Raw genomic sequence first — 19,152 nt, forward strand, 5'->3', positions numbered from 1 at the left:
ATGAGCTAATGCTCTTGGAATATCCAGCACTTTCTTTTACAAGAGGCTAAAACAAGCTTAACATGCAGTTAATCAAACAGCTATGCAGGGGGATTTTATTCATCACTTGTAGCTTCTTTGACTGAAGGCTAAGCCACAGTGCCGACTGCTGCTTTCTCTTTCCTCCGTGCGCCAGCGCTCCGGACCCCGGGCTCACGGAAGCACAGGCCACCGGGACCAAGACTCGGGCCGAGTCTTCAGCCTGCGAGAGGCTGGGTGGTAGAATCACCGACAGCGAGTCCCAGCAGGAGCTTGAGGCGGCGATTTCCTCTGCTGCTGCGGGTAGGCAGTCTAGCGGAAGGGGCTCACTGTGAAGCTGGAACATACTGTATGAAACAGGAATGAGATAGCTGAGCAGATGAAGGAAAAATGACCAGTGGGCAAATGCAACAATGAAAGAGAATGCTTATGATAATTAAAAATTTAGGAGATGATACTGTGTGCATAAATTAGAAAGGTTTTCTCTTTTATGTTGCAAGAAAAATAAGATGTTTTGAAATGCTAAAAAGGTGTATTTAGTATTTTCTTTGATTAAAGTATGACTTTTCCTGAACTCTTTCTGGAATGGTGAAAACCAGTAACAGTTTTTAATTGTTTAAAAAATGAGACTTCTTAAAATGACCAATTTTTTTTCAACATTTTTTATTTCAAAGTTTCAAAATATGTTTTCAAACAAGACCGTGTTTTATTCTGTTTTCCAACTCAAGAGGGTTTTGCAAAACTTATGGATCTGGATGATTCTTCTTACTTTGCGAACTCTGGGACGGCAGTAGCTGGCTCCTCCGAGCCCACAACTCAAGACCGGGAGAGGAGTGCTGCAGACATGACTGACCCAGTGATCCCGGTCCGTCTGCACATGGGTAATAACCGGGACCTCACCTCCTCACGGGAAGAGGAAGAGCATAGTTTCGTTTCTGCCAGCAAAGATGTGAAGGATAGTGAACACCTAGGCAGCAGAAAGAAGAATTATCTGTCTCCTAATGACCAGGACCCTTCAGGTGAAAATAAAACCTTTGACGTGAGTGAAAAAAGTAACACTAACAACAAAGACAACAGTCTACAAAGTGCAGAGAATTTAAAAGCGTCCGATTTTGCCCAGGTCTCTTCCAATAAGATCTTGGAAAAGAGACGGAAGACCAGTGTCCAGAAGGTCATGGATTGGCTCTCAAGGATCGATGAAAAGGCTTGTTTTCCAGAAGAGGAGAACAGACCTGCTGAGACGCCCTCTGATGCAGATTCTCTTTTAGAAGAGATAAAGAATAATGAGTCTGATGGGGATTCCTCAGCTACTGAGAAATGTGATGAGCTGATCCAGGAGTGTGTTGAGAGTCTTAAAAAGACTGATCGCAGGAGCACCCTGGAAGATCAGGTCTTTGGGGTTGTCTACAGGAGAGAGCGGAGAACCACAGCTCAGCTGAACAAGAGCTTTTCGTCTGACAGGAAAGGTGGAGAAGTGTTTTCTTCAAGCTCAAGCAAAGAGCATCAGGCCAACAAGAAAGTGTGTAAGAGAAAGTCCAATGAGCTGACACCAGCTGACTTCATAAAGAGGCCTTCCCCTGTGGCTGAAACGAGGGATGCCACATCCCAGCCTGCAAAACGCGATGCAGGGGGCCGTGTCCGAAGTGAGAGTCCCCATGTGCTTGTCTCAGATGGAAATCAGCTAGAGACAGAACAAAGACCCTCACCCTCTCAGAGAATTGCCAGGGCTGAAACAACACAGGCAGGAGGATTCTGGAAGGATGAGGAAGAGGATTTGCAGCCAGACCGTGAGGAGAGGAAAGGAAAGAAAAGCAAACCCAATACGAAGGATAGTAGGAAGAGGAATGCACTGACTAGAAAGAAGTCCATCAAGGCAGCAAAACCCCTAGACCTAGTCAGCTGCCAGCAAAACAATACTGGTCAAGATGCAGACAGTGCTGGCCCATGGAAACCTACCATTAATGAGACGGAAGCCCAGATTGAGAGCTACCCAAGCAGTGAGGAACCTGCAGGTAGAGCTGTAGAGCCCCATGCTACACGAAGAAGCAGAAGGCTCCAGCTTTTAACAGAAGAGGTTCGGTGTACCGGCAGAAGGCTCAGAACCGAAGACTCTGAGTTGGAAAGGGATGCCGGAGCTCCTGATCAGTCTGAAAACGGTCAGCATTTGCTCACATCAGATCAAGCTGGAATGCTGACTTGTAAGGGAGTTGAAGAGCTGCATGAAAGCAGTGAAAAAGAGAATGAGACAGCAGAAGTTTTGAAAGTATCAGAAGGTTATGAGGACATTCAGCAACAAAGCGGGCATATTGTGGATGAGAGTTCTCTGGTTTCCATCATCCGCAATGCAGAATCTCCTTGCAACTCCAATAAAGCATTCAAAGGTGACCAATTAGTTCCATCCGCTCTTGATATCTCAAAAGCATCCGACACAGGATCTGATGTGGCTGTGATGGACGAGTTACTTCCAGGGGAATTGACGGAAGGAAAAAATGACAGTGAACTGGAGACTGAACAGATTCTGAAAACATTCAAGACATCAAAAAGAAGGTCCTTTAACTTGCTGCCAAGTCCTGAGTACCCATCCCAGGAAAGCAAGTTTTGTGACAATAAAGCATCAGAAAAAAATGAAAATCCAGAAGAAGAAAAAGGACAAGTAAATATAGCAGTTGAGAGGACCACTGTGCAGTCTGAGAAAGAACTGGATTCATCTTGTGTGAAAGAGCCAGCAGAGACACCTGGGACAAACTTGGAACAGCCAGAAGAACCTGAGACTTTAAGGAATGAGCAATACTCTGCATCCAGACATGTTGAAACTGAGAACTCTGGCTGTACTGATATAATTCCACCAACAAAACCTGCCTCCCCCAAGCCAGTGTCTTTTGACAGTTGCAGAAATGGTGACATAAAATCTGGTCAGACCCTTTCTGCTGATGTTTCTGAAGCTGACAAGATCAGTGACGGCTCCACTTCCACCTTCTCGTCGATTTGCATGGACAGTCAGAGAGCCAGAGACAGGAATGGCAGGCGGAAGAAGACAAAGATGGATGAGTCTACTCTGGGTAGTGTGAGAGGAAGGAAGAAAAATTTGAATTTTAGTTCGACACATTTTTCACAGGTCCCACCTAACACGGAGCGGCTCTTCTGTGCTTCACCTCTGAACAGGCAAATTCCCATTGACAGTGTCCCCCAGGAAAATGAGTCATTAGTGGAAAACTGTAAAGTAAAGAGGGCAATGAAAGAAAGCTTTGTGGGCAACGTAGAACAAAGTGACTTTGTGCAAAGTTTTCCACTGGCAAGGAAGGAACCTTCCACTGGGCCAAACATCTCGCAGGAGTCATCCATGACCCCTGATGGCCTTTTGCCCTTACGAGCTGTTGCTAGTGACAGAGCAGACAATGAAGAGCAGTGTCTACCAGGTGAAGGCAAAGAGCAGCTGAGTCAGTGGTCACTGAATTCCAACCCAAGGAAGAGAATGAGGGCCCGAATGCTGGAGTCATCAGACTCAGACTCAAATACTGAGGAAGATCTTCCATCCCTTGCAGAGCTACTTGGGCCAAAGCAGCCAGCTACTACCCCTCAAGAAGACTCTAACCAATGGAATCACCTTCAGAATCATGACCTCGAAGCCTCTCCTTCTAGTACTGTTGAGCCATCTGTGGTTTTACCTGTTCAGCAGAGCGTTCCTGCAAGTCAGGGGTCTGTAGATCTATTTTCAACTCAGTCTGACAGTCCCAGCCATCGCATGGAGCAGATAGACCTGGTGGAAACCGAGGCTCCTAGTCACAGCAGCCAGGGCCAGACGGAGCTGCCTGATAGGAACCCCGTGGAAGAGTGTGGCAAGCAGAGCAGTGTGGAAGACGAAGGCGATTTAGAGATGAAGACAGGTAATGAGGATTCTTCTTTTAGAAACAGTTGAATGAATCTCTTAGCGGCTGACTGACTCTTGTGTTTTATTGACGCTGTCGCACTGTTTTTGTTGTTCTGAATGAACAGGTGAGCCCCTGGGTTGCTTGCATGGAGGCAGCCACACTGGAGAGTTGCCACAGTCTTCTCAGAGTGAAATCCTCACCACCCAGGTATGTAATGCTTCACTGTGGAACACAATGCATTGTGACACATTGTGAAAGGGTGGATTATTATTATTATGTCCCCTGATCTTGTCAGATCCCAGAAACTAAACAGAGCAGTGCCTGGTCAGTACTGGAATGGGAAACCTCCAAGGAAAACCTGGTTGCTTTTTGTAAGTGGCTTTGGGGGACCAGTTGTGCTCTTCCACCAAGAGCAGAATGAATTTCCTATCAACAGTGCCTGACTGCAGTGACCAGGGGCAGTGAGCTGTAGGAGGTGTCGATCTCTGGTACTTTAGTAGGGTCTTTGAAGATCCATTGGCTGCTGAAGGGGGCAGGAGGCAGGACCCTGGTGTTACAGATAGATTCTGCCTTGGTTTTGCATGATCTGGGCTCGGAAACCTCCTCAGCTGAACTGGTAAAGCAGTCTCAGACTTCTCCACATCATGAACCTGTGCTGGAGCTGCTGGTGCAGCATGACTGTTTGACTGGTGCATATCAGGTGGCGGAGGAAGTGTGTCCCTTCCTGTAAGTGCTTTGAGATTATTTTTTGGCAATTAAAAGTATTAAGTATATTGAATATTGTTGTTAATATTGCAGTGACTCTCAATCAGCAGTGAAAGACAAGGGGTAAGTGAAAACTCCAAGTTGAACTGGACATAACATTCTAGATAAATTCATAATATTACTTTACCTCACTTGACAGATTTAAACATTAACAAGAATTTTGCTTATATATATATAGAGAGAGAGAGGCATTAAGAACCCAGCATAAGAGTACTGGACCTAATTACTTTTATAATATTAAATCCTCTTAGTATACAAGTAATTCTAAGCACACGGTGAACGCAAAATGACAAATAGTAGCAGACATATATCAATTGCCAGCATTTTTGAATGTCTGATAATGGCAGTTTGTTAAGCTGTAGCTATTTGTCATGATATTTCCAGGTTTATTGAATAATAATCCTAGCAGTGGTAGTTCACTTTTCTTAACGAGCTGACTGTTGCATATCTGTAAATTGATGCATACTGTACACTTCTGAGACAGCATGATATTTGTCAATAGATGAGATTGCATTGTTTTCTCTGTTATTCCTCACAGTAGATTTAAACATGCCCTGTCAGGTTATTGATGTGCATGCTTCTGATGTGACAGGAGTAGGAGTCAAGTTGGACCATAAGCAATGCTGGTCCGTACAGGAGGCAGAAAGCTAGTGTTTCTCTTGTCTCTGCAGTCTTTAGAAGGCAGTGCAGTGTTGCACCATGGCCACCAGATGGCAGGTGTCACTCACTAACCTCAGGCGCTGTCCCATGTGTGGTGACAAATGCTTAATACAGTTAAAAATGTAGTTATCAGCATCTTTTAAATTGCAATTCATTATGGGTGATATTTTGTGAGATGAAAACTAGCCAGGTAGATAATTTGCATTCTCTCAGCAATTTATCTTCATTCATTTTTGTTCTTTTAGAGAAAATAAATGAACCGTTAAAAGAGAGTTAGGAGAGGTAGAGGGTTTGACTTATGTGGGGTTTCCAATAAATGCACTTAATCGTTTTTAAATACCTAAATTATAAAGCATGATCTTCACAACAGTAGAAGTAAGACTTCATCGTGCCATGGTGGTGGCCATCTCATGGTTTACAAGCAACCCGGTCTTGATTATAACCCATTTCCAGGACCTGGATGCCTCTCGTGTTACTGTGATATTGTGCGTTAGATATCAAATTCTGCTTTACTGGTAGAATTGCAGGCTGGGACAGTGGTGTGGCTATTTGCACTGCTGCCTCAGCATTGGGTCGTGGGTTCAGTTCTGAGCTGAGACACCTACTGTGTGGTGTTTGCACGCTCTCCCTGCATTTTCTGTGGGTTTTCTCCTCCTGGTCTGCAAAATCAAAAGCCATCCTGGCTGGATTAAATGGTGTTTTGTATTCCCTGGGTGTGCATGCTCATGCCCTGCGATGAACTGGCATCCCATCCACAGTGAATGAGCCTCTGTAGCAGTGGCTCCCTGCCACTGTCCCAGAGGATCACCTTGTCTGCTGGTTTTTGTCCCAGCTGAGCTGTACTGTACATCTGCAGTGCCACTTGATAACTGACCAGTGTGCTTTCTCATTTAGGCCTTTATTAAGCTTGTTCCCTCAGTCAGTCCTGAGTGTCAAAACTACCTTACATCTTCAGTCCACAGTCTCTCCTCAAATTTCTTGTCATTAACATCTATAAAATAGCACTCTCCTATATCACTGGAACAGCTCTTAGTTGGTTGATCAACTGGTGATGAACAGATACAGATGGGAATGACGCTGTATCAGACATGCCTGCGGTGATTTTTTTTTCCGTCTGCTGAGGACCTGTTGGTTTCATTCCAAGCAACACACCTGAATGAGGGGCAGTTATGAAACTCGCCAATTGGTACCTGTTACAAATCCCATTTGACTTTTAGAGCTAAAAGCAAATTTACAATAAGCCTCAAATAGAAAATTCAGATCAATTAACCTGTGATTAAGAGCTCAGCGGATGCAAAACCCAGAACATAATGTTCCTTCCGGACAAGGGTTGGGAACCGCTGTTCTGTAGGACGAAGGGACTCTGGATGACGGATGGATGGTGGAATTGCTACAGGGAGCCCTGCTCAAGAATTCTGAAATTAATCTAACAGCTGTAAATACTTCATTCTTGGCATTAACAGTTTATTTTTCTTTTTTTAAGGATATGCGTTTTCTCACTGCTGCGTGGAGCCTGTCACATGTACTGTGGTCAGTCAATAGAAACCACGTCGTAAACAGACTTAATGAGTCAGACCTACTGCGCTGTCAGAGCTTGTTAGCTGAGCCCAGTTCAGATTCCCCTTTAGTAGCCTGTTTCCCCGTGTAGGTGTGCTTCTGACTGCAGTGCCTTTTTTTGTCAGTAGTTTTAACATTAAGAAGCAGTAGCTAGCAGACATTACTGGTATTACAGACTTGGTTTTCTGTTTTCAGTTACATTTCCGCTGAGTTTTGTACTTATATAAAAGGATTACACCGATTCCTTTTAGGTGGTTCTTGTTTTTTAATTGCTGGATAGAGGTGTGAAATGTGGTCATTTAACTCACACATGTGATTTCAGCTTTTAATGATGATAAACATGTTGTCTCAGTGGTTTTTCTTCCACTTTTGGAATTAGATTGACCACTGTCTATGCACTTTGACTACTGGTATACTATAATTGATTTTGGGGGAAAAAACCCATGCCTTGTAGCTCTTTCATGAAATCTAAAATGCTAAGTATCACCTTCTTAGTGATCGGACAGCAGTGTTTCTGTTCTTCCTCGAGTGGGGCTGTATGCAGACCGTGGCCTTTGGTCAGAGAAAGCAAGGGGGAGCAGGGTTTACTGGGGAGACCCAGTATTTAGTCCTGAGAAGGACTCTTGGTTCAAACCAAAAAGCAAATAATAGTTGTTTATTATAACTATTTCTTACACTTGTATAGCTCTTTTCTGGAAAAGTGTTTTACAGGTAAAGGGAAATCCCTTCCACCTGCATGACCAGTCAGCCGGCCCCCACCCCAGGCTGTGACCTGCTGACGTAGCCAGTTTTCTCTATCTCATAAATCCATCAATGGGCTAAACGAAAGGATGACTTGGCAAAGCCCATGTTGCAGTGGCTGTATTGATTAACATGGGTAGGGGATCTCAGCAGTGCGGGAAGTGCAACATGTGTGAGAAGTCGTAGGAGGAGCAAGTCGCCCAGAGAGCCGGACAAGCCGCAAACAGTGATGCCTTATGTGTGTCGTTCTCAGCAAAAAGACACCATACAGAAGGACCTGAGGAGGATAGAAGAGGAGATGGCTGTGCTGGAGGCAGCGCTGAAGGGTCAGGGGAGTCCAGAGGCCGGCTCATCTTCCAGGAGGCTGGCCTGTCAGCTGGGGCAGGGTGCTGAAGGAGAGCCAGGTAGGCTGGCGCTGTCGCGGCTCATGCAGTGTCATTCAGCAAGACGCAGCGGCCCAGCGGCCCAGCCAGTCCCGCAGACGGCCTTTACTCTTACCGTGCAGTGGGGCCTGGATTACACACAAAATAGTCATGTAACACATGCTTTGGGGACAGCACTGATAGCAAAGCTGCTATTGTAATTCTGGGCTACAGCCTTGCTGAATGTAGCTAATGCTTTAGTTTTTTTGTAACGGGAAGTTCTCTTAGCAGAGTTAATTAGCTGGGCTAAATCCAAATAATGCCATTTCATGGATCTACTATAGCTGCTTAAGTTCTAGGATACCACCTTTAAAAACCTCACTAGGTCTGTATGTTTGACTGTTGACATACCCGATGTGTTGTGTCGTGACTAGTCTGCCTTCCACTGCAGCAACTGACCTTTGCGAGACTTCTAGCTCGCTTCTCACCGCTGAAAGGCATGTTCCCCATTATCAACCGAGCCCGTCAGTGTGGGAATCTCCCATGAGTGTGACTCACACGCTAAACGTCTGGCCACCTTTTAAGCCAGTCGAGCTCTCCTTGATCTCCTTGTGTTTTTCTAGCAGCTATTTCCCACAATGACCTGCTGCACCAGTATCTCAGGCTTTATTAATAAAACTTGACAGAAAGCACATATTTGCATTTTGACGTGAAGTAATAAATTAATTCATCTTAATATCCTCACTTTCATGTTTATTATTTCTAATAGCACTTCCACACAACTTATGAAGTCCCCTTCAAACACTGTTATTCATGCAAACGGTTTGACACAGGAAAAGACTCCATCGGCTGCTTTGTGCTGGTGCCTTTAGCACCTTGGCAAGGTTGCTGAGCAAGTACTATACAGTGATAAATGGCTTCTCTTCAATTGCAGCATCTTTCTAGCAGGATCCTGCCTAATGTGTCTCTGCAGTTGATCCACATGGAAGGAAGACATATTACAAGTTGCGCACAGATAGTGTGACTAAAGGCACGAGAGCTCTTGGCATTGTTGCAGCCTCTCTGATTGACTGGGGTGGAGGAATTTGAAGGAGGTGCTGTTGAAGTGGGCTGGGTGTTGAAAAACGTCGGAGCATTTTGAGTGGTTGTCTACAGGCCTTACTTTTGAGGGTGTGCAGGAATGGGTAGGGCTTTTTAAAATATGCCACTGCTTTCAAATATATGTCCATTGAACCTGGATTTGGATAATAACACCCTTTGGGTGTGCCAAGGAGGCTATGTTTTTGCCTGGTTGCGTGCTGCTGTGCTGACCCATGCAGTCCCAGTTATACTGATTTATGGCATTACGTCACAGTCAAAAGTTTTGACTATGTAGCCACAGGTCTTGCATCAGCACAGTGGATTCTTTTTTCCACAAGAGCCACTGGGACAAGTGAATACAACCAAGTGTGTTTCAAGGGTATCAAATTGTTTTCTGGCTGCAGTTTCTGGTCACTATCAAAATTACTTATGAAGACGGATGGCATCTTGATATTTGTCACCTAGCAGGAATAGTGTAGGGCTCACCGAACAGTCACATACAACAAAAGCTTTCCCAGGGCACTCAAAAAGTGTAAGTAGATAGTGAGTCCATTGTGAGCACATCTTTGTTGAAGAGGTTTCTGAGCAGTGTTCATCTGGAACCACCAGCGTAGTGCTGCATGCATTCTGTAAGCAAGTCTAATATGGATTATCTGACATGATCAATATTTAGAGCGAGAGGAATAGTCCTTTCCCAATTGTTAATCGTTCCTTGGCTGTGTTCTAAGGAATCACATACTATGTTGCATTTGGTCTTTTTACTAAGAAATAACATGTTTACATTTGTAAATCATTTATAATTGCCCTTTAGATCACATTGTTCGGGGATTCTGAGAACTACGTGAAGGTATTATTAATTGGTGTATCTCAGCCCCTTAACTACTGTACTTGTGATTAGCTCTGTGTTGACTGGGCCCATGCTGTATATTATCTTGAATCTGCTTTACAGCTGCCATAATAATCTGGAGATTTTTCAGATGAGTCAGTGATGTTTTGCTGTTGTTTGAGTTATTTTTTAAAAAATTGTTATTAATGCAAGGAATCTGCTTTTGTTGGCACTAAGAATCTCCAATTCTACCTGTTGGCTTCAAGGAGATGTTGCTGTCTTTGCTTGTCATAATCTAACTATTTATTCTCTCCCATGTAGGTTATTAGTTTGGGTGCAGTAATGTCTGTAAGGTGCTGCATCCAAGAGTTGCTTAAATATCCTTCTCAATAATTTTGAAATTTTGTCTGTATTGCCCAGCTTTTGCCTTAAGTACAGTATTTTAAAAAGAAACATGGATGCTCTGGCCAGATCATTGCATTAAATACCGGTGCAAACAATAATGTCAATAGCATCTGGACGGCTTCATGCCATATTGTAGAGGTATACCAGGGCAGACATTATTATTTAGTCTTCCAAAATCTTCACTGGCACACTGCTTCGAAATTAATCCAGTTGGCCCTTTTTAACAGCTGCCCATGACCAATATGGCTCTCTGACTTAACAAAATTATTTCAGAACAATTATTTATGTTGTTGCTAATTTTACAACAGCATCTGCAAAAAGATAACTCAATAAATTGCTTCCTGTCCGCTGGGAGTGGGGTTCTGGAAGTCGCACATATTTGAGAGTGCTGATTTGGAGGGTGAATATCCCATTTGTGATGCTTGAAAACCACTTCCCATCACTGCTTTCTAGCTATTTGAAAGTCTGTGTATTTGATCTGTTCTCAGCCACTAGCAGTAGCATTGTAATATCGCTCACCTCAACAGATTCATATTTTTGGTTAGTTTTCCTTCCTCTTAGATTTTTAATATTACGGTATTACGATTTCAGTTTTGGGGATGATCTTAATCTTCAGGTTGACTCATCACTTTCCCGTTTCAGTTGGATTTCTTTCATTACTGGATTGCTTTCATCTCTCCCAACACATTGATCTCCATAGCACCAGTTGGCAAAGGTCTGTTGCTTGCTGTAACTGGCATCGCTCTGAAACACTTTACTGCACTGTACGTTGAGAGTAGTAAAATCTAAAAAAATAGCTATGAAACTCTGTCACACCAAGTTATATATACACTTTTCTGGCTACATGAAGGATGAGCCATTAATCAGTATAGTGAAAGTCAAAGGCCATCACAAGACCTTTGTGCCCTCTTAATGCATTCTTTGCCTCATGGTGATCAGTGAGGTTAGCTGTTTTGGCTGAAATTTGCATAAAGAGTTCATAGGATCATGTTCCTCTGAGCAATCCAGCAGGCAACAGGTTAGATTGGTGGTTTCTGTCCTTCAGTTTGACCAGCTAGTTAAGTAGTTGCTTTCATTCTTTGATTACATAATACAGTCATGGTTCTGTGTGGCCTAGATGCTAGGCATCTTCTCATTTTCTTTGTCCATGAGGGATAGGTTACCTATGGTCCTTTCCTCCAGCTGCTAGATGTGAGACTGGATGTTTCACTGAGAGGGGCGGACGGTTTTCACTTTGGTTAACACACTTTGGCAAAAACATCCTCGAAGCAAGCCGCAAGAAAGTCCCTGGACACGTAGAGCTGAGCGTCCAGAAAGCCGAGACATTTCCCCCGAGGACTAATCCCAGCATCTACAGTTGTGGCGTGCAAGGTGAAAACTTACTTCCTGGCCATCTTTGGCCTTCATGAATGGAGTGTCATTACCTGCATTTCACTGTTCTCTGAGACTTGCTTAGTGAGGTCAAGCTGGAGAAAATGCCCTAAAGTGATTTTTTTTTTTTAAGAAAGGTGGCATTGAGCATGAAAGTATCTTTATTGTGCATCTTAGCCAGGAGCCACTGGAAATTCCAAGGATAAAAATGTGATGATAATTGTAAATACTACAGCTAGATGGAGGGATTCATTATTCAGACAATATTTTTTGTTATATATAAATAAAATAAGGGAAACAGGGAAAGAACTTAAGGGAAAGAACAAGACCCACAATACAAAAAGTTTAAGGCAGAATTATGGTATTACTTTATCTTAAAAATAGGGATCATATATGATGAATCTGATAGTGTGTGTTCTCAGTGTCGAAATAAGTATTGTGGATTATACAGTATATGAGATTAATCGCAAGGTTATCACAGTATCACTTCAAATCTCAAACGTACATACAAAATAATACGTGGATGCCTCTGATTCGAACAGGAGATCTGTTTTGTGTGTCAGTAGAATTGTGTACAAATTTATTTGAAATATGTACTGTCACTTGCACTTTCCTCTTTAAATATGTTTTTGCATAGCTTGAGAAACATGAAATAAAACCAGCTGTATCATCTCTACTTCAGCCGCCGGCGTGATAAAATGTCAGTGTTCTACCATCCATTTCATCATTAGTTCCCCTCCATCAATTCACGCATCTTTAACTTCACCAACCCCACATTTTCCAGAGACATTTAAATACAATTACTTCATTTTTCATGGCAGAGGAATCTTGCCTGTAGGATTTCTTTTTCCCCATTTATGAAAAAATGAGATCAGATATTATGCTACATTTCAGCTATTCTTTCAATTTCTTAAACCAGCATGTCTGCGAGTTTTTTTTCCCTCAAGCCCTTTCATTATGCCTTTTTTCTGTAAATTTAGGTTCCCCAATTACTGAGAGGCTCACCTCTCTGGTAACATATCCTCCTCCGGAGCCTTGCATGGTGTGTAGCAATCTCCACTGCACCAACAGGAGGCAGAGCGCATCTCTCGCTGGTGTCACTACAAGCCTGCAGGCCTTCACACATTTCCCCTTTATACGCTATTTGGCTATACACTGTGGCTTTCTAGTTTTCACTTCTGACGTACAGCAGGGACCACGTGTCCCCTGGGGAATGCAGGTCTGCCTGTGACGCTGCTGGGGCTCAGGACCTCAGCCTCAGCCTGCGCTTCAGACATTGCCCCCCTGTTGCCCCATCCAGGGCAGAGGGAGAAGGGATTACGACTTTTTGCAGAAAGGTGATGTCAACAAGTGGCGAGTGGCAATAAAAACGGCCCAACGTTTACACAAGCATAATACAGTTTTGTTTGTGATCAACCTTCAAAGCACTAGCTAATATACAAAGCTGTTGTACATTAGCACATCTAATACTGTACATGGGAGCAAAAAAAGAAAGAAAGGAAAGGAAATTGATTTAGCAAAACCAGGATTACAACCAAATTAATGAAAAGTGCCAAAAGTAGCACAGGAATGGATTTGGGCAATGAGTTTCTCTGACATTGATACTCACATGAAGTCTAGATACTCTTGTCTTTGTCAGAGTAAGATGGCCTGAGTCATTCGATCTAGTTTACCCTTTCAGATCTGGATTAAATTTTTCCAAGAAAATATGTAAGTAATGCATGATTTGACCATTCAGTGTCTTTCATATGAGCAGGGAAACTTGTTTTTCTTAGTTGATTGATAATTATACCTGTGGTTTAATTCTCCTTCGATATATTCCAATTTGTTGGTTTTGCTATTGCTATCATTCTTGTGTTATGTTTCTGATTGAGGTTTGTTTGCTTTTGATTTTAAACCAGACTGATTTTCTTTAACAGAAAAGTTATTTGATTTTCATTTTGACTTTTAACTACAGATTGCCAACACTTACGTTGTGAGATGGGCTGACAATAGTCACACCTCTTTTATGAGCCTGATTACCCAAAGATCAATTGCTGAATAACTGAGTCTTATATATGTCCACTGCTGCCAACCCTAAGTTCACTACCCCTGTCTCAGGTTTAACTTGTGTTGCCTGCTTCTCCATTAACTGCATACTCAGCTTGGCTATTTTAGCTAGCTCAGCAGAATTGAATTCTGTGAATTTATTTTTAATCGAGTAATGATTCCACCCCATTTTGATCTCTAGGGCTAACAGAATGTTAAGAAATAACAGAAAAGGACAGGAGACAAATGGAGCTTTAACAGTTTTGCTATGTGAGTCTTGAGATCCTTCTTTTTAACTATTCCTCTAGTTATCATTGATACATCAAAATGACTTCTATTAGAAAAGTTTATTTTACAGATAAAAATATTTCAGTTTTGCAGTCTGGGAACAAGGGTCTGATTTGATAATGTCAACTAAATGTCTGAAACTCAGACTTTACAGTTAAGTCTGTCAATGCTTAATGCCACACTAAATACTGTAGCTTGGCAAAATTATTATGTACATCTCCGGTAATTCACCTCCTCTTTCCAGTTTTCTAATATTTGGGGCAGACAAAATTTGGAGTAGGTACAGATGGAAATGCACACTCAGAATAAGACTTAGACCTGCAGTCTTTTGCACTTCTGTATCATTTTTTGAACAAAACTACTGTTTTGTTGTTCACCTTCTTTAATAAACTGCCCATTTGGCATCTGGCAGCATAGCCTGACTCAGCAGTTCCTGCTGTTTCTTGATGTTTAGATAGAATTAGCTCTAGCTGTTTGATTTTCCTCTGAAATCCCAGTGATTGTCGCCATATCTCATCTGTTATTAAATCTGCTTGGGAACTGCATCACTGAAAGGTTTGTGAATAGAAGATTATAAATGGCTCTGCATTGGCAGAGTGGTGTATCGCATTAAACACTGATGAATCATGCCAAGCACAAAGATTGTGTGATTTATGAATCTTAAAGCAGAATTTTGACATTTATCTTTACAAAGCTCCCCTGCCTTTAAGGAATACGTATATTTTAGGTTGGTATTCATCAACAAATATTTTCCTTTTATTGGAACTAATTTTGCATAGCCAGTCATTGCTTGGACATTTGTTTTAATCCTTTGTTTCACCAGTAAATTGAGAACAAGATCTCAAATTGAAATCATACCATGATGATTTGTAGACCTTTTTTTACACCAGTGCATTTACTGGTGCAAATAGAGGAAAGTACCTTGCTCAGGGGTACAGCAGCATGGCAGCTGGGATTTGAACCCATGACCCTCTAGTCTGTAACCCCACTGCCATAAAAACATATTCTCAACTCTGCGTCAGTATTATCACTACTTCTCAGTATCTTAAATACTTTATTAAGCCCCATCTTTTCAAGACTAAAGAGATTCACCGTTTTTAATCTGACTGTGTGAGACATTCCATGAAGGCCAGGAATTAACCTTCCTGTTGCTAAAACTGCTGTCCTTCCTGCACTGTGACAGTTGACTGTCCTGCTGCAGCAGAGCCTTTCCTGCAGTGGACACACCTGACCAGACAGCCAGCATTTGGTCATCCACCTGTGACACACGTGCACTAGCCTCTCGGAGAGCAGCATCTCTGTTCAACTCAGCCCTCCTGGCATCTGTGGGAAAGACAATCTGCCAGCACTCACTGGTTAAGGAAACCTAAGGAATCCATTAAAATATATATTTAAAAAGATGAATTACCGTTACTTCACATAACCAGCACTTAATTAAATTGGACTAAACCCTTAATCGTCTATCTGGAACAGTTGAGAATACAGCATTATCCTGCTGTGCTTCTAGCCTACATGCTGTAGGACTCTGGCGCTGATCCCGGGCCAGTATGGTCCTTATCTACACTCGGTGAGGAAGCAGTTAATGAAGAGGTTTTGCAGTTTTAAAAAGTGTAGAATTTAGAATGAGGAAAGAAATGTTAAAACTATGCACTGCATTGGTAAAGTTGATTTTAGAGACTGCGTGCAGTTTCAATGATTTTAGTGGGCAAGACAGGCAAAGAGATAAAGAAAAAGAATCTCTTTAGTCTTAATCAGAGGAGTTCAAGGTGGCTTGATGGTAGTATTTAAAACTTGACAAGCATTCACTATGTGAGCCTAATGGATTGCTTCAGTTTGGTGCTGATAAGTATTTAACAACCTTGCTTTGTAGCGACAGAAGGGTCTTGTCACTGTTTCTGATCATGTAAGTAAAAGGTTCATTATGAATACAAAAGCTTACCAAGATGAGGAAGCTTCCCTTTAGCAGTAATCCAGCTGTTGATAGGTTGTTCGCAAATGGCTGATTAATTATAGAGTTCCCTTCAGACAGTTATGGCTCGGCAAAGCACAGAAACACAACCTGTCTCACATTAGTTCAGAGGTAACCCTTTTTCAGGCTTTGCTATGCCTGTTGGTTTTACATTAAAGGGGTTTAGATTCTTATCCCCACATCACTTGTCAAATGACTTCTGTGCTGACTGATGAAAAGCAGCAAACCCAACTGCCAGAGAGACTCGCTACATGAGCGCAGTGCCAGCACGCTGACACTACGTTTTGAAGGTTGTTAAAAGAAATTATTTGGGCTGCGGTGTTAAAATAAGTGTAGCAGTGTATCTCTTCATCAGGAAGCCAAAGTAATTTCTCAGACTACTGAGCTGATGGCTTATCTTAATTCAATTTAATTCTGCACTGCCATGCCATGTGCAGCTCAATAAAAGTGTGAAACGGAACTTGATTAAACCCCTTGAAAAGGTAGTTGCATCAGTTTCCTATTAAAGCTTTTGTTGAGAGTTTAGGTTGAAAAAGCTCAAAGCATGCAAGAGGCTATCACTTTGATAGAGCTGGTATTTTTCCAATTAAAGGTTTTGTAAAAAAGAGTAGTTTATTTGGAGTGTGCAATTTTCAATTTGTGTGGGACCAGCATATCTTTGACTGTGGCTCTACTGCTGTGTTGTTGAAGAAATGATCATCTCTGTGAAGAACGTCTGTTCTGGTGCATCATTACAGGGTAATATTCACCCTTTTGTGAATGAAGATGATGGAAGACCAATTAGTCTTCTTCTTTAACTGGCCTAGACCAATCAGTCTGTCCATGGATTAGAAGTGATTGTAAAGGTTTGGCCAAAACCTAGATTTAAGTATGTTTGAAAAGGCTGATGTAGGCCATATGAAACCTGGAATGATGAACATGTTTAAGATCTTGCATGTTTAACAAATGCCTATTCTAAACAAATTTGAAATTTCCTTTAAAATTCAGAAATGCTATACTAGCTTCAAACAGTTGCTCATGCAATGGCCTGTGTCAAGGGCTGTGATTCTCAGTGTGCTAGTAAATCTGATTGATTGTTCTTCCCTTTGTAATGTGATTTTGCTAGTTGTTTTCATCTGGAATTTTTTCAGATTGCTTGTAAATTGCAGTCTGCATTGAAAGCTGCATTGTATTGAAGCGCAGTAGTTGTATTCTAACTACTTTTTATTATTCCTAAATTTGTCGTTTTGACTGAGAGACAAGAGTACGTCTAGCTTCTCTTAAAATATTAAAGAGGGTAGGGGGCTTAAAGGTGTGAGTAATCAGGCTGTGCCAGTAACAGATTCCCTGGAGGTCCTCTGATCTGAGAATGAGCAGCAAAGCTCAGTATTCCTTTGTCTTTGCAGAGGCAATGAGAGTCATTATCACACAGGCTCTCATCTCCTATTACCTGTAATGGGAGCTGACAGTTTATTTATTCAGCACTGGCAAGAGTCCGCAGTGCCTTCTGCTGATCCTGTGTGAAAACACACAATTCCCTGATGCGCACGCCCCCGGAGCGAAAGGAGAGCACGCCGTCGAGCGCTGGCAGAGCCTGATGATTTCAAGACTGATCAACACAAGCTGCACGATGGCTCCCGCTCTCTATTAGTGAAGCCTTTCTTTTGCACATACATTTTTGGATGAAGGAAGTAATACACTGTTGGAAGGTGTCTGGGTCAAATAATATCATCTTTAATGATTTTTGCTAATATCCATCAGTTTTCTTACCACTTTATTCAGTTCAAGGAACTTTATTCAATTCAAGTTGCGGGGAATCCTAAGTCTTCTGGCAAGCAGCGAGTGCAAGGCAGGATACACTCTGGATGTGATGCTAGTCCATCACAGGACACACATACAGTACATACACTCACACCAGGGCCAATTTTCACAGAAGCCAATTAACCTGCTAGTGTGTCTTTGGACTGTGGAAGGAATCCTCATGAACATGGGGAGAACATACAAACTCCTCACAGACAGCCTGGCATTCAGCTCAAGACCCTAGACTGCGAGGTAGCAATGTTAACCATTGTGCCACGCTTTTCAGTAAACGTGATTTTTAAAATTATTTTTAGATAATTACATAGAGGCAATTGAAATAAGCTGGTTGCATGCTCTGTTTATAATTTCTAAAAACAAATGCAAGAATTGTCTTCACCAGAGCATTAAAACTTCATCCCAAAAAAGTCATTTTAGATAATTTAAAAGCATTTTTAATTTTCTGTTTTAGTACTTCAATACCTGATACCTAATACAATACCTTTTCCTCCTTGTTGCTTACTAATGGTTTTAAACTTGACTGTAAAGTATTTATAAAAGCTTGCTAAGCTTAGAAGTGTATACATTATTATTACATTATCACATTACAGTGTATTTTTAAAAAAGTTTATATAATCATTTCTGTATTTGAGTACTGATATTTTAAGGGAGTGAGTTTAAATATATTTCCAGTAAGCATGTTTATAATTATACATTAATATATTAGACATACAGTACAGATAACATACAAAAACAGAAATAAAGATTTCATGATGTGATAACTGTATCCTTATTAAGTGTGCAAGCTCAGAATCCATGAAGCCTAAAAGAAGATTATTTAGCTGTTGCCCCAGATTTGAAAAATCATCACTCTTTTGGTTATAGAAATTCCCAGTACCGTTAAACGAGTCATTTGACCCCAGCAATGCAGATCCCCACTTACACAGCTGTGTGTGCTGACTACACTTCGCCCCATTCAAAGGACGAACCCAGGGTCGTTGAATGGAAATGGATGTAAATAGATTTCCAAAGGGTTATATTGGGATCAAAATTTTTTGTTATGAGAAGATAACTAGTTAAAGTAAATGGAATAGGAAATAATAGTTCGCACTGTGCTATTTTAATTCTTAGTTATAATGGCCTCCTGTCATTTTGTAACCTTTTTTAACTGCACTATGAGTACTCACTAATAAAATTTTTTTTACATTAATTCTCATATTGTGTGTATCCAAATAGCTCAAATTTTGTTGATTTGCATGTCCTGTCAAGATTTCTTGCTTCTTTGATCTGTCATTATAACTTATGCAGTACAGGGATTACATTTGGATTAAAGTACTATATTTATAAAGCATTATATTCTATATTTGCTTTTCCTTTTAATGTATGCACAGTGGTTGTCTGTTAACATGCCAATGAGAACACAAACATTAAACCAGG

General features: G+C 41.6%; 1 protein-coding gene across 1 annotated transcript in view; it reads left to right on the top strand.

Moving 5' to 3' along the window:
• The window catches only part of LOC148814535 (breast cancer type 1 susceptibility protein homolog), a 53,345-nt gene that overhangs the window by 7,092 nt on the left and 27,101 nt on the right, over positions 1 to 19,152 (top strand). The window contains exons 9-12 of the mRNA XM_088906369.1: positions 176 to 321; positions 747 to 3,902; positions 4,012 to 4,094; positions 7,864 to 8,014. Coding sequence (XP_088762495.1) covers positions 176 to 321; positions 747 to 3,902; positions 4,012 to 4,094; positions 7,864 to 8,014 — 3,536 coding nt within the window. The remainder of the gene's footprint in view (positions 1 to 175; positions 322 to 746; positions 3,903 to 4,011; positions 4,095 to 7,863; positions 8,015 to 19,152) is intronic.

This window comes from Atractosteus spatula, chromosome 26 (assembly GCF_055471065.1).
Source record: "Atractosteus spatula isolate fAtrSpa1 chromosome 26, fAtrSpa1.hap1, whole genome shotgun sequence".
In the NCBI taxonomy this organism is placed as follows: Eukaryota; Metazoa; Chordata; class Actinopteri; order Semionotiformes; family Lepisosteidae; genus Atractosteus; species Atractosteus spatula.